Source organism: Bison bison, unplaced genomic scaffold (assembly GCF_000754665.1).
Source record: "Bison bison bison isolate TAMUID 2011002044 unplaced genomic scaffold, Bison_UMD1.0 scf7180017864135, whole genome shotgun sequence".
NCBI lineage: Eukaryota > Metazoa > Chordata > Mammalia > Artiodactyla > Bovidae > Bison > Bison bison.
This window is the reverse complement of record NW_011494707.1, coordinates 5,067,487-5,082,880: the sequence shown is the minus strand read 5'-3', so window position 1 is coordinate 5,082,880 and position 15,394 is coordinate 5,067,487. Positions and strand designations below refer to the sequence as shown.

Sequence of the window (15,394 nt, the reverse complement as noted above, 5' to 3'; positions counted from 1 at the left end):
TCCAGCTTTTACAACCCCACGGGGGAGGAGAGTCACGCTATATTTCTGGGACAGGGAGTGAGTTCACCCGGGAGGACACGGCGTCTCCTTGTTATCGGAACCTGGGTAACATTCAGTAATAAAACCCGCTCAGACAGGATGTATTAAACGAACTGGGAACCAGAGCTGCTCTATCAATAAGCAGTCGTTCCGGGGAAGCTTTCCAAGGAAAGCTTTACATTTTGAGGCTCGGCACACAGGTGCGTTCGTGTGACATGCTTATACAGGAAGGAACCAGAGCGAGGACGGCGGCTTTGGGACGCAAGTTTTGTGCACTCTGCACAAAGATTAATAACAGAGTCGTGATGCTGGGCAACTATCATTCCTCCTAGAAGCGTTCTTGCCAGTGCTTTATTTTGCCAGAAGAGAGAGATGCCTGGTTTTAATGGCGTACAAACGGGAGAGACCTCTTGCATGGTGACTCAAGAGTCCAAGGATATTTGAAAAAGAAAAAAAAAAACAACTGACTTTACAGGACACCACAATTCAACTTCCTTCCAAAGACCATGTGGGGGGAATTTTTTTTTCATTCAGATATGTTTATATAATTCAAATGTTTGTCAAAAATATTGACACCAAGATAGCTGAACACATAAAACCACTTGGGTCGGCTGAAAAAATTACATATTAGCTTATTTGTTTAAAATTTCATTTGGTGGATCTACACTTTTATTTCCCTATTATTACCTTTGGGCCAGTGGTGCCTAGTTTCATACTCGCTTTCGTTACACAAGTAGCACACCCTCATGTAAGAGGGGCTTCTCCGGGGTTAGGGTACCTACATAAACTCCCAGAAGGCTCTTTCAGAATACATATGTTCACCTTTCAACTTACTACATGTGGAAAGATAGCAAGATTCACTTTCATTTTAAAATATTCTCCCAGTTAACTCAGATTCTCCCTTCTGTAGGTAAAAACATTTATTTGATTTGCCTTGCACTCCTAGCACTCTCCCTTTCTTCTAGGACAGAACTGCCCCTTCTCAGATTCTTCTCTTCTAGACGTGTAATTAGAAAGGGAGGTACCATCCTGTATAGCCTGGCCTCCCTGGGAACCACAATTGGTTAGGAGACTGGTACCTGACTCCTCCTGGTTTCAGTGATTTGATCAAGGGATTGGGGTATAACTCAAGGTGTGCTAAACAGTCATTTCCTGGAATTTTTCTAACTGGAGGTTGGGAATAAAAGTCTCATTTCCTCTTGGTTTCAAAATGGTTATCAGCCACCACTGCCCTGCCACCGACAGAGACTGTAAAAGAGAAAGGAACCAACTTTGAGTTAAGTGGTAGATTCAAAGGGTTGAGACTTTCTATGGCTTTTTAGAGTTCCTAAAGTTCTCAAAGCAGTCCTGTTTCCTGTTTTCTTGAAGCTTGGTTATTTAGCTCTTCTGCTGATTCTGTGAGGTACCTTTAATATCCTAATAGAATATACATTGATAGTAATAAGGTGTATACACACACACACACACACACACACTTAGAATGCTATTTGGAATACATTTTAAAAATTTATAATACTATTTGTAACTTGCCTTTTTTCATAAAAAAAGGAATAGAATCCATTGGGACATTCACCACCAATAAACTACATCATCATTTTAACAGCCACACAATCTTCTTCTTTGATAAATAATTTATTTTATTTTGATACTTCAGATTTTTAAACATTAGAAGCAAGACTGTGATGAACCTTAAGTATTTGTGCTAATAAGGAAGAATTTTTCAGAAGCTTATAGCCGACTTCCCTTGGAGTCTGGTCAGAAGTGGGTCATAGGCCCATTCCTAATTTAAATCACTGGTAAAGGGAAAGTGGTCAGCAGAATTGACCTAATCATTCCTGAAGTTGGGCTGATTCATGTGTGCCTATGGGTAGAGGGTGCAGAGGGGAGGATGATGAAGTCTGGATTCCTGAACAAAAGGAAGAAGGGAGAATCAGGTGCCCACTATAATAGTTTTGAACATTTCAAGGTGTTTAAAACATAATGTATTAATTTTTCAATCTTAAAGCAGTGTTTAAGAGTGCTAATTGTGGGACTTCCCTGATGGTCCAGTGGTTAAGAATCTGCCTTCCAATGCAGGAGGTGTGGGTTTAACCCCTGGTTGGGAAACTAAGATCACACATGCTTGGTTATTTGTAGAGTGCATTCTGTAACTAGAGAAAGCCTGCATGCTACAACGAAGACAACACAGCCAAAAATACAAATTAAAAAAGAGTGCTAGTTTCTCTATACCCTTGCAAACCAGGGCTACTATGATTCATCTTTTTCACCTGTTTGATAGTAATGTTTGATTTTTTTTATCAGTAGTTCATAGGAAAATACTTTTCAGATGATTCACAACTCCTGATTTAATGGCATTAAAATATCCTATTACTAGAGATGTAAAAAAAAAAAATGACAGGAAAATTACTCTAACTTGAGTCTTATAAATTCCATAGTTACCTAAAATTATAGGTACAGAAACATGAACTTCATCTCTATAAAGATAGAATGAAATCACTGCTGCCAATCACTTATCAAAACAAATGTTAGATGCTTCATTAGAATCTATGGAAATCTCAGAAATAAGTAATAATTTCATTAAAAAAGCAAGTTCTTTAAAAAGTTTTTAAAGTGTATAAGGCAATTATCAATTTTCAGTCTGATTTCATTGATATTTGTTATAGGCTAAGGTTAAAGAACTGTCAGTACAATAATTTTGAGCATCAAATTCATTAAAAGTATTAAATGAGTACTGTTAAAGCTTTATTCTTTTTGTGTTTTAAAATATATTCATGAAAATAAGTCCTGTGGATGTAGTGTTTCAGCACTGTGACTATAGTGAATAATACTGTACTGTTTATTTTGAAAGAAACTAAGCATATCTTAAAAGCACTCATCATAAGAAAAAAAAATTGTATTTATGTGTGGTGATGGATGTTAACTAGACTTATTCCCTTTATTTTACAATATAAACAAATATTGAATCATTTTGTTGGATACCTGGAACTAATGTATTTCAGTTATATCTCAATTAAAAATCAATATATTCATATGATAAATATTAACATAGTTGGCGCACAGTACATTTTTGGGTGAAGCTCTGATCAGTAATGAACAGGCCACAAGAGTACACGTTTACAATCATCAAAGGGTTCATTGTAGAGCTTGACTTTGAATATTTGAAAGTAGATGTTTATTTCTTCAAGGCCTAACTTGTCTCATTGGAAATTTTGTTCAATCATATTCTCATGGCTAAAAAGAATTTAGTATACAATTTATTGCTGAACAGATGACAAAACATTTGAACTCCTAGTTCACTTCAGTCGCTCAGTCATGTCCGACTCTTTGCCACCCCATGAACCGCAGCACAGTTGGATGGCATCACCAACTCAATCGACATGACCTTGAGTAAACTCTGGGAGTTGGTGATGGACAGGGAAGCCTGGCGTGCTGCAGTCCAATAGAGTTGGACACGAGTTAGCGACTGAACTGAAATGTTAACATGACAACACAAAGTTGTGTGAACCACGTGGAAAGCCCTAGGTTATCACTTTATATAGACTCCAAAAACTAGTAAGAATTTGTTTTTTCTTCTCTATCTCAGGGGTCAATGACCCCTGAGAAAAATTAACAGAAGAAAAATTGTAATAAAGGGTCACAGTCAGTTCAGCCGTTCAGTCATGTCCGACTCTTTGCGACCCCACTGAGGGGTGAGAGGTAGACCGACTTTGTCTTCCACCTCTGCCACCGTCATTCCAACCCGCCTCTGGGCTAGAAATGTCTCCCTCCATCCCTGCAGCCGCCCCCACGACTCCAGCCCGCCCTCCTCTGCCTCGCCCTTAGTATCCCTTGCCTCCCACTCACAGTACCCAGCGTAATGCTAAGCCCGTTCTTTGACCCCAGCCAGGAGACTTCAAGCTTCCGCCCAGGACTTGGCCCGGGGCGGCGCAGGGGTGTCCTGTTTCCGCGTTGGCGAGCGGCGTGTGTCGTGACGTCACCGCGCCTTGACGTCAGGCTGACGTGCAGCACGGTCTCCTGGGAGACCAGGAAAGCCTTTTGCCCCCGGCGGAATCGAAGTATAGGTGAGAGAGACAAGGAAAGGCTTTCTTGAGCCCCGGAATGACCTGGTCCCGGCGCGCACTTCCGAAGAAGAGGCGTGCTGGCACCCCGGGGGCAGAGCCGGAAAGCCGAGCCGTGGTGCCGCGCCCGGAGAATGGGCCCCGCGCCTTGCCCCTGACCCCGGCTGCTGCCTCTGTCGAGTCTTCGCGAGCCCGTCCGTCTGGGCGCCCTCTTCTCTGAGAGCGTGGCTAGGATAGGCCTCATTCCCGCACCTTTTCTTCTTCCCGCCTCCGCGGGTCCCGAGGAAACGGGGTTATAAAGGGACAGATTTCAAAACCCTTGCAAGCCGATTTTGGCTGTACTTGCAGTTAGTTTCTATTTGGAAAATCCTGCCCCTTCAGAATGTCTCAAGACGTGAACTCCCTCTTCACCTGACCTTGACCTCATCTGTGGTGATTCACACTAAAGAAATAGTTCTTTAGGGAAGGGCCTGAAAGCTGAACGTGAGTTAATGGCCCAGCGTGACACTGGTGTCATGCAGGGAATCGGAAGTGAACGACTAGGGACGGGTCTGTATTTTTGACATCTTCCTTGTAATCCTGTCAGAGCAGGTTCACAAATACCTACGCGGCTACCGCTGGTTATCACCGCACCTCATGTCGAAGAAGAGTCGAGAAAGTGTGTAATGTGAGAGAATAAAAGGGCCTCTTTGATTTAAAAAGAAAAAAGCAAAATAATGAAAGTAAATTAAAAGTTAAAAAAAAACCCTTTTTTTCCCCTTTTGTTAAAGGGAAAGAGACCTCTCCCATCCCTTTCTTGGGAAACCTCTTATGGCTGTGTGCTTCCTCTGTTCCTTCAACATGTATGTATGCAAATCTTTTGAAGACCCAGAATATTTTTCTGGAGGACCTGGGAGCCATTTCTTTAAAATGTAAACATCAAGGGAAACAGGGCCCATATCTCCATATTACTTTGGGAGTTTAGTGCTTCTAGTAACCAAGTGCTTTGTCTAGAGATATGTATTCATTTGAACAAACGCTGTTAGCTAGCACTTCAATTACCAGGTGAATTTAAAACAAACTATGAAATAGAGTATAGCAAGCTCTGTTGAGGACAAATTATCTTTTATCTTTTTTTTTTTTTTATCTTTTATCTTGAGAACATGTATGTAATGGAGTGTATCTGCTTGGCTATATTAAAAAGTGGGATTTCTTTCTGTGTTTGTAATCTTATTAGATTAGCTGTGCCTCACAGTTTAGTTAAATGCTTATGTGATAATAAAACTGCTTTCTGCATCGTGGGGAAATTTTCTGGATGGCAGGATTTAAAATTTTTTTCTCCGTAATCAGACCTACCAATTTTTCCCACTCAGTATAGTAAGGCCACAAAATTGGAATAGATTTACAGTAACAATACTGTGCCACTAGATTCATGCTCTCAAATACATTTAGGTGTGAAATTTTAAAAAGGAAATTTAGTTGGTAATTTTAGGAAAAATTCTGCTCACAATAGAGTTTCATTAAGATGAAGCCATATTATTTTACTGATGGTGAGCTCACTGTAAAATGACAGGAATGAGAATAATGAGCTTTCTGTGAATAATGAGCTCTTGCCACATCACTGTGACAGTCTGCCAAACATCAGATTATTATGTACTTGGCCATGTGGGCCAATGTTCACTACATCAGTTAACTTTACTCTCTCTGTCCATACACATTGTATTACCTTTATCTTTAGGTTGGAAGACAGCCCATTAGTTATTTATTTTAAACAGCAGCTCATTAAACATGGAACTTTGCTAACAAGGGGGATTGGAAATCCATCCTTCCACCAATACTTAGACAATTAAAAAAAACAGGAACTTTTGTCAATTACAGTTTTCTTGACATCTTGCTGTGTGGCTGGGGTTACTTTTTCTGATAGAGTACTATGCCTGTTTAGTCTCTGTTTGTCAAAATCTTGTCCAGATCAAATGTAAACCTCCTCACTCACCTCCTCAGGAAGCCTTTGCTAATTCCCCATTCCCATGAGGAAGATAAGACATTTTTTTCCTGGAACGTCTAGATTGTTCCTTGTCTACAGCTCCTGACCCTCACGTCTTTCCTGCTGTGGAATTGTGCCTATATTATCTTACTCTGCTGTCCCCCTTCACTTCCCATTTATATGTGTGTATATATATATGTATCTGTATATACCCATACATATGAATGAACATCTCTCACTCCTGAAACTGGACAGTTTATTCTTTCTCCTTATTTGGGAAACATTAAAAAAAAGAACTCAAAGTGCACCTTCATTAATCTTGTGTGGTTTTATGAAAGTAGTGATAGAGTTTTATATTGTTTTATTATAAAATGAAAATTATTAAAAATAAAACATCTGCGTAAAAATTATATAAATGTCCACTTTTGGTAAAATTGGCACTTGGCTTCTTATGCTTTAGTGACTTTTCTGTTCAGTGCTTGCCTATCATATTTAACTTGATAACTCTAAATATTTTTTCCTGTACTTCATTTAAACCAGCATTAATGTCACAGTTGCTTTCTTTTATCTGCTAAACTATTCTATAGATATTTTTTCCAGCAGCTTTTCAGGGGAAAAACTTTTCTTTTAAATGAAATAAATGGATCTGTTTAAAATTTTGTGATCCTTAATCTGTATTTGCAAAACAAATAACTAGTTGTAAGCCACTACAGAAGTTGCAATTATAAAGTTCCAAAGAAAGAAAATGTTATTTTTAATTCAGTAGTCTCTCTAGGTCCTTCCTGTTCTGTTGGCCTAATAACCACATGAGAAAACCTCATTTGTACCTTTTAACATTGAGTTGATGAAACAAACATCTGTGAAAATAGTTATACCCATTGATTCCCAAATACTTGTAGGAACTGATCTTTTTAAAATTTTCTTCATATTGTTTTAATTCTAATTATCACCATCAATGTTTTTAGATTATTTTACTTCAAAGCTCCTTCAGTATATTTTGGGAAATTATGGATCGTCATGTTCCCATGCATGCATTACCTGAAGAAATCCAAAAGGTATGTTACTATGTTATTATAGCACAACATTAGAATTTTAACAGTTAATTCTAAAACATGGGAGAATGCATTCAGAGGTTTTATATTTGTTTTAGTCAGGGGATCTGCAGTGAATTGGTGGAGTGGGGAAGGGAATAATTATAATAGTCAAAACTGTAGAATTCACTTCAGTGCCAAAAATGTTCAGCCTGTGAAAGAAGCTAGATATATAATTCTGGCATGGTATTTGACCAGGTGTTTTTGGAGCCCTTGTAAGGGCTTCAACAATGGCCAAATACTATACTTAGATATTTATCTAGCAGCTTTTCAGAAAATAAAAGACATAAATGGGTCCGTTTCAAATGTTAAGCAATCCTTATTATGTATTTGCAAAACAAATAATTAATAGTAAACCACTACAGAAATTTTCAGTTCAGTTCAGTTGCTCAGTCACGTCGGACTCTTTGTGACCCCATGGACTGCAGCACGCCAGGCCTCCCTGTCTATCGCCAACTCCTGGAACTTACTCAAACTCCTGTCCATTGAGTCGGTGATACCATCCAACCATCTCATACTCTGTCATCCCCTTCTCCTCCCTCCTTCAATCTTTCCCAGCATCAGGGTCTTTTCAAATGAGTTAGTTCTTCACATCAGGTGGCCAAAGTATTGGAACTTAAGCTTCAACATCAGTCCTTCCAATGAATATTCAGGACTGATCTCCTTTAGGATGGACTGGTTGGATCTCCTTTCAGTCCAAGGGACTCTCAAGAGTCTTGTCCAACACCACAGTTCAAAACCATCAATTCTTCGGCACTCAGCTTTCTTTATAGTCCAACTCTCACATCCATACATGACTACTGGAAAAACCAAAGCTTTGACTAGACAGACCTTTGTTGACAAAGTAATGTCTCTGCTTTTTAATATGCTGTCTAGATTGGTCATAACTTTTCTTCCAAGGACAAAAAATTTTAGTTTGTAACTTTTTAAAAAATAATTTTTATTTATTCATGTCTGTGCTGCGTCTTCATTGGTGTTCAAGGGCTTTCTCTAGTTGCAGGGAGTGGGGGCTGCTCTTTGTTGCAGGCCCTAGAGCACACAGATTTCAGTAGTTGTGGCACACGGGCTTAGTTGCTCCGCAACATGTGGAATCTTCCTGGATCAGGAAGACCCATGTCCTCTGCATTGGCAGGTGGATTCTTATCCATTGTGGCACCTGGAAGTCCTAGTTTGTAACTTTTTATGATGCAGAAATTTTAAGAGTATCTCTCTAAAAGGGTCTATTTCAGTTTCACCTTAATTCTTATCTTTTACCATGTTTTAAGGCCTTTTATAGATATCAACTCATTTAATCTGGTTAACAATCAATTCTTTTCACCATTGCTATGCTATTTTCCTACCTGTTAATTTATATCTGTCCTCAGACAAAATCATTTCTCCCATATTTACTGTGGCAATGCATACATTGCTAACAGCATAATTAAAAATATCTCTTTGAAATTGATTAACAAATTATGAATTAAAACCTCAAACCTTAACTTTCATTTATCATTCAGTTTTTAAGGTAAATCTATAGTCAGTTTAAGATTAATCACAGTCCATTAGTTTTTAATTAAAAACTGCAGTCAGCTCTCAGGTATATTTTTATCTTTTATGCGTGTAATGCCTGTTAGCATTAATCATGCCATTGATTTAACTTGATGGTTACTTCTACTGCATGTCCTTTAGATTTATATAAACTGCAGTCTAGCAGGTCCTAGAAGGGAAGTCCAGTTACCATAAAAAACCTTTTATACCATTGCATTTAATTCACTTCACCTTTAAAGTTAGATGTAAGAGAAAGTTCAGAGAGCTCAGCTATGCTATGCTTACCTGAGAAATGGTACCTAGATGTGTTTGAATACATGGAGTGTCCTCACACTCTCTCAGATGATTTCTTTCCATGTACTACTAGCTGGTGTGGTAGACATAAAAAGAAACAAAACAATCTGCAAGAAATAATACCCATACTCAGATACCAGTCATCTATTAGGAAGCAGATATATAATGACATGAAAAAAAAAAAAGACCCTAAAGACAATGTTTGATTTAAATGTCATGTAAGATACTATCTTTTCTGAAAATAGAGAAAGTGGGAAGAGGAATCCTTGAGTATCATGATGGTCAAGGGAGGATCTTTATGCAGGAAATAGAACTGGAATTGGCCCTTGAAAGCGAAGTACTCCTAGAGACAGACAGGGAAAAGGTTATTCTGGGCTAACTGAACAAAAGCTCACTGGTAAGAAAAAATACTGGCCAGGGTAGAGAATGTTTAACAACTTCAGTGTTTTAAATGCATGAAAGAGTATGTCTTTAACAGAGTTTTTAATAAGTTGAAGAATGTGGTTTTTTTCTTGTTTAAGGTACTTATATAAGTAAATTTTTTTTAAATGCTAAAACCAATCATTTTTAAATACACATATATTCTCAAATCTTAAATGACAGGGAGCTGTCTGTTTAATGCAGAGAGGTGGGGAGGCCAGGAGTAGCTTAGCTGCCTAAGGCCCTGGACAAGTGAGTTGACTGTAGCCCTTGGTCTGCTGAATGCTTAGCCTGTAAAGTGCATCTTTGCACTTTTTCAGACTGAAGTTAGATACACTTGTACGACAAGTATTTATCAAGTGCCTGTAGTGTGCCAGACACTGTTTTGGGTACTTGATTATAAAGCAACCAAAAGTATGCACATGCATCCCACAGCCTGTTAGAGGTTGTTTTGGGAATGTCAGTTACTCGTTTTCTTACCTAATATTTGATTCCTCTAGATTGTCCATAATGTAACTGGTTAAAGCATATTTATTTAGTCAGCTTGCATACATCATTCTATATGCAAGCACGTTAAACAGATATATAAGCTTATAATAGTAATAAGAGTACTTCAGATCAGAACCATTTCATTATTAAAGTTTAGTCGCTCAGTCATGTCTGATTCTTTGCAACCCCGTGGACTGTAGCTTACTAGGCTCTTTTGTCCATGGGATTTTCCAGGCAAGAGTACTGGAGTGGGTTGCCATTTCCTTCTCCAGAGGATCTTCCTGACACAGGGCTAGAATCCAGGTCTCCCACATTGTAGGCAGATGCTTTAGCATCTGAGCCACCAGGGATTTCATTATTAAGATAAAACAAATCTTAGGCTTTCATAATGACTTGGAAATTGTGCTATATTTCTTTATGGGATAAGAATGAGGATGGGTGGATCAGTGTACAGTGACACAGAAGACTTTTAGAGGCTTTTTTTCTTGTTCTTTTGTTAACTTTTTACGTTAGTTTTTATGCTGGCTCTTCTTTCTAGGGGATTCCCTGGTGACTCAGATGGTAAAGAATCTTCCTGCAATGCGGGACATCTGGGTTCGATCCCTGGGTCAGGAAGATCCCCTGGAAAAGGAAATGGCAACCCACTCCAGTATTCTTGCCTGGAGAATCCCATAGACAGAGAAGCCTGGCAGGCTACAGTCCATGGGGTTGCGAAAAGTCAGACAGGACTGAGTGACTAACACTAATGGCTTCTTTCTAGAGAAGCCCCTGCTGTATTTCCTTTTTTTTTGCTGTGTGTAGGCAAGAAAGGTTAGTGTAGAAATCAGGAAAGAGAAGTGAGGGAAGTATTTTTCTTTCTGTACTTTTGCTGTATAATATGGAAATAGGATGGTTGATCAATTACTCGAAAGATATATGATAAAGGAAATGGAAATGACTGTACTACACTGTACACACACTAGTAAAATAGGTAGCAGTAGATAAGAGTTGCAAGAGAATATAAATGTGGTGGGGGAGATGGCCAACAAAGGAAAAGTATGGAGAATACCGATAATACTAAGCTCTAGTTAGTCCATTACCTTATTAGAAAGAGAAGATTGTTAAATCCTCTTGCCACTAGTCTTATCTTCTTAGGAAATCTTAAGGAAGAAAGAAAAAGATAATCTTTTGACAACCACTCCCAGATCTTTTTGTTTTTTTATCACAATTTCTGACTGAGCATAAACACATTTCAGATTCCCATCTCCACAAGTAGCAGAAAATGTCAAACAGACTAATGGGCTGGAAGGCAAGACCATACTCATCCCCTTTGTCTGCTGCTGGACTCTACAGCTTACTTCTTTATGTACTTAGACTATATCTCTAAATATACTCTCTAGACAAAGTTGACTCCTGCCTGTTTCTGACTTCCAATAAGTAGCAGCTTTGCTGGAATTTTCATCTAGCAGACTGAAAGCAGAATGCACTTGTAATGATAGTACACTTTGTGTTTAGTATTTTATTGCCACAATTAAAATTAAAACACTTATAGATTAGCAAAATAATAATTATATATTTCTTCCCTTCCTGAATGTGCACCTATTTCAGAAACATATGGAGTCTTTTTAGAAAGAAGAACAATGAGTAATATTCCTTTTTGCTGTTTTTGCTAGAAGATATACACAGAAGTCAGAACAACCTCAACAAATCAGTGGAAAACTCAGTTATTTTGCAAAAGTAGAACTGATCTCTTGTTATTTTTTAATGGTGACAGAATGAGCACTTTTAATGGGATTTTAGCCTCAGGAGATATTTATTATCACAGGACACAAAGTAAAATAAAGAGACCAGAGTTGTTTATTTTATAATACAGAAGTGGCAGTGCAAGGGCTGGAGAGCACACTGTTCTTTCTGGGATAACAATCCCTTTCCCTACCAGCAACAGCTCATTTTGTCCTGTTTCAGTAATTTTAGTACTTTGGAACTTTGAAATTTATTCAGAATAACAGTTTTATATTTCCAAGCACAGGTTGTCATTGCCAGAGAAAATAAACTTAATTTTCTAGGTCATTTTGGGCCACTGTGGCTAGGATCAGATTTTGTGTTGAATTAAAGTAGAGGAAAAGGAGAGAATATCATTGAAACATTAGTGCTATTATCCTGGAAAAGTAGTGATATGTCTATATGTGTAGGGGTATATGTGTCTTTTTAAGCAATTGTAGTTTTGAAACTTACAAAAAACATAAGAAGCTATATAATTTTTGAAGAGACTGTTCACTTAATATTGTGACCCAAGAGAGTTCATTAGGGAAAACTTAAAAAAAAAAATAACTATGAATATTGAAAAGTCTGTATTTGTTAATTTGTAGTCCAAAATACCGGAGAAGGCAATGGCACCCCACTCCAGTACTCTTGCCTGGAAAATCCCATGGATGGAGGAGCCTGGTGGGCTGCAGTCCATGGGGTCGCTAGGAGTTGGACATGACTGAGCAACTTATCTTTCACTTTTCACTTTCATGCATTGGAGAAGGAAATGGCAACCCACTCCAGTGTTCTTGCCTGGAGAATCCAAGGGACGGGGGAGCCTGGTGGGCTTCCATCTATGGGGTCACACGGAGTCGGACACGACTGAAGCGACTTAGCAGCAGCAGCAGCAGCAGCAGTCCAAAATACTTTTGCTGCCTGGCCATAGAGAGTCCCAGAATTTACTAAGGTGAAGTTTTCTAGAAAAATAGGTGTTAGGGTAAATATACTTTGGAGGTATATTTAAATCTAAACATAGTCATGTCATGTATAATTTGTATATGAAGACAACACTTCTTAAAATTGCTTATTGAAATTTCTCTGTGGATTAATCTCTAGCATTTTATTACCAGCTTTATTTATATTTTATTATTTTGAAACCAAACCTTTTATTTCAAGATCATTGTAAACTCACAAGCAGTTGTGAGAAATACCAAGACATCTCATGTACCCTTCCCCCAACTTGCTCCAATGGTAACATCTGGCAAAACTCCACTAGATATCACAACCAGACATTGACACTGACACAGTTAAGGATTCTGTGACAACAAGGATTCCTCATGTTGCCCTTTTATAGCTACATTCACCTCAACCTCTGCTTTCACGTGCCTCCACTATCCTACCCCCAATTCATGACCTCTAGCAACCAGTGATCTGGTCTCCCAATAATTTTGTCACCTCAAGAATGTTATAAAAATGGGATTATGCAATATGTAGTCTTTGGGATTAGTTTGTTTTTTTTTTGAATCAGTGTAATTATCTGGAGTTTTACACATATTGTTGCTTATATTTGTAGTTAATTCCTTTGTGTTGCTGAGTAGCATTCCATGATATAAATGTACTGCAATTTATTTAACCTGTTGAAGAACATCTGAGTTTTTCCTGTTTGGGGCTATTATGTATAAAGCTGCAGTAAATATTAGTGTACAGGTTTTTATGTGAACTTGTGTTTTTATTTTCATAGGACAAATGCTGAAGTACAATTGCTAGATTGTTTGGTAGTTGCATGTTTAGTTTTCTAAACACTGCCAGAGGGCTGTAACATTTTACATCCTCACCAGCAGTGTATGAGTGATCCAGTTTCTCTGCATGTTTAGTATTTGATGTCATTGGTTGAAAAAAGTTTTATTGGGATATAGTTAATGTACAAAATTATATGTTTCAGGTGTACAGCATAGTAATTCACAATTTTAAAGGTTATATTCCATTGATAGTTATTATAAAATATTGGCTATATTCCCTATGATGTATAATATATCCTTGTGGCTTATTTATTTTATATATAATAGTTTATACCTCTTAATCCCCCATCCCTAACTTGCCCCTTTTCCTTTCCCCCTCCCCACTGGTAACCACTAGCATGTTCTCTTTATCTGTGATTCTGTTTCCTTTTTGGCATATTCAGTAGTTGTATTTTTTAGATTCTACATATATGTGATATCATATAATATTTATCTTTGTCTGACTTATTCCACTCAGCATAGTACCCTTCGAGTCCATGCTTGTTGTTGCAGATGGCAAAATTTCATTCTTTTAATGGCTGAGTAATATTCCATTCACATCTTCTTTATCTGTTCATCTGTTGATGGACACTTAAGTTGTTTCCATATCTTGGGCATTGTAAATAATGCTGCTGTGAACATTATGGTGCATGTATCTTTTTGAATTAGTATTTTCATTTTTTTCTGGATATACACCCAGGACTGGAATTGCTGTATCATATGATAGTTCTACTTTAGGGTTTTGTTGTTTTTTTTTTTTTGAGAAACCTCTATTCTGTTTGCAAAAGTGGTTGCATCAATTTACATTCCCACAAACAGTGTCTGAGGATTTGTTCTTCCTTGCATCTTCGCCCACTTTTGTTAATTTTTTTTTTATGTTGGCCATTCTTAATAGGTGTGAGATGATATCTTTGTGATTTTTAATTTTCATTTCTCTGATGATTAACAATGTTGAGCATCTTTTCAAGTGCCTATTTGCCATCTGTATGTATTCTATGGAAAAAGATTTATTCAGGTTTTCTATTTTTAAATTGGGTTTTCTTTTTATATCAAGTTCTATGAGCTGTTTGTATTTTGATTATTAATCCCTTATCAGTCATATCATTTGCAAATTTTTTTCCCATTCCATAGGTTGTCTTTTTGTTGTTGTTGAAGGTTTCCTTTGGTATGCAAAAGCTTTTCAGCTTGATTAGATCTCATTTGCTTATGTTTGCTTTTGTTTCCTTTGCTTTAGAAGAAAGATCAAACAATACTGTTATGATTTATGTCAAAGAGAGTTTTTGTCTGTTTTCTTCTAGGAGTTTAATGATTTCTGGTCTTACCTGTAGGTCTTTAATCCAGTTTGAGTTTATTCTTGTATATGGTGTTAGAAAATGTTCAAGTTTCATTTTTTTTACATATAACTGTCCTATTTTCCCAACAACACTTAATGAAGACTGCCTTTTATCCAATTTTCTACTATATATTCTTGTTGCCTTTGTAGTAGATTAATTGACCATAAGTGTGTTAGTTTGTTTCAGGACTCTCTCTTCTGCTGCAGTGATCCATGTGTCTGTTTACTGTTTTTATACCAGAACCATACTGTTCTATTGCTGTAGCTTTGCATTATAGTTTCAAGTCAGGGAACATGATACCTCTAGTTCTGTTCTTTCTCAATATTATTCTAGCTATTGAGGGTCTTTTGTATTTCTATCAGTTCAGTTAAGTTCAGTTGCTCAGTCATCTCCGACTCTTTGCGACCCCATGAATTGCAGCATGCCAGGCCTCCCTGTTATCACCAACGCCTGGAGTTCACTCAGATTTACGTCCATCGAGTCAGTGATGCCATCCAACCATCTCATCCTCTGTGGTCCCCTTCTCCTCCTGCCCCCAATCACCCCAGCATCAGAGTCTTTTCCAATGAGTCAACTCTTCGCATCAGGTGGCCAAAGTACTGGAGTTTCAGCTTTAGCATCATTCCTTCCAAAGAAATCCCAGGGCTGATCTCCTTCAGAATGGACTGGTTGGATC

General features: G+C 37.8%; 2 protein-coding genes across 2 annotated transcripts in view; one reads left to right on the top strand and one right to left on the bottom strand.

The window, feature by feature from the left end:
- Positions 1–4,341, bottom strand: part of LOC104988548 — a 4,989-nt gene extending 648 nt beyond the window's left edge. The window contains exon 1 of the mRNA XM_010839906.1: positions 3,888–4,341. Coding sequence (XP_010838208.1) covers positions 3,888–4,341 — 454 coding nt within the window. The remainder of the gene's footprint in view (positions 1–3,887) is intronic.
- The window catches only part of LEKR1 (leucine, glutamate and lysine rich 1), a 209,445-nt gene continuing 198,062 nt past the window's right edge, over positions 4,012–15,394 (top strand). The window contains exons 1-2 of the mRNA XM_010839868.1: positions 4,012–4,100; positions 7,026–7,115. Coding sequence (XP_010838170.1) covers positions 7,078–7,115 — 38 coding nt within the window. The 5' untranslated portion in view covers positions 4,012–4,100; positions 7,026–7,077. The remainder of the gene's footprint in view (positions 4,101–7,025; positions 7,116–15,394) is intronic.